At 29.7% G+C, this 701-nt stretch overlaps 1 protein-coding gene across 1 annotated transcript; it reads left to right on the top strand.

Moving 5' to 3' along the window:
- Nucleotides 1-254: 254 nt before the first annotated feature.
- Nucleotides 255-491, top strand: Smp_138360 (hypothetical protein; the record flags this gene model as incomplete). Its single annotated transcript, XM_018799532.1, has 1 exon — nucleotides 255-491. The coding sequence occupies one exon, from the start codon at nucleotides 255-257 to the stop codon at nucleotides 489-491; it is 237 nt and encodes a 78-aa protein (XP_018651311.1).
- Between the last annotated feature and the right edge of the window lie 210 nt (nucleotides 492-701).

Raw genomic sequence — 701 nt, forward strand, 5'->3', positions numbered from 1 at the left:
TTATAATTTTTAATGCAACATACAGTTTACCTTCGAAAAGTATTACAGAAGACTCAAATACTACTACTGTTGGTTATGATTATAGAGTACCTGGTATTAGTAATGATGATGATTCCAATTGGACAGTCATTTCTCATGAAGCTCTTCATGAAGCATTAAATTCTACAGATGATTCATTGGAACATGGTGAAGAGACAACAAAAACTACAGAAATTTCATTACCATCATCGTCATCATCATCATCACCTGTGACGATGACAACAACGACAACGACTACAATGTCTAAATTAGAATTATCAGAAAACACTGAAAATGCACGAAAGTCATTTTCGATTCTAAAGGAAAAGAAGATGGAGAATAATGAGTCAGTAGAAAGAAAAGAATTAACAGAACAAACAACATCTCTAATCACTACCGCCGCAGAGACAACATCATCATCATCATCGTCATTGTCAACGATACCAATGACAGAAATAACAGCTAACTTATAAGCAATTAAAAAAACAAAACAAAGGTTAACATGGGTTCAGATGAGTGATACATTCATTGTAATATTAATATAATTTTATTTAAATTAAATTTTATTATACCGCTGAAAAAATAATATTTCGTGTTGTTGTTTTGTTTATTTATCTATTTTTAAAGGGAACAAATAATTACATTTATTATCAGGTAAATAATTATAGCTAATAGTTATAGTC

Source organism: Schistosoma mansoni, chromosome 3, assembly GCF_000237925.1.
Source record: "Schistosoma mansoni strain Puerto Rico chromosome 3, complete genome".
Taxonomy (NCBI): domain Eukaryota; kingdom Metazoa; phylum Platyhelminthes; class Trematoda; order Strigeidida; family Schistosomatidae; genus Schistosoma; species Schistosoma mansoni.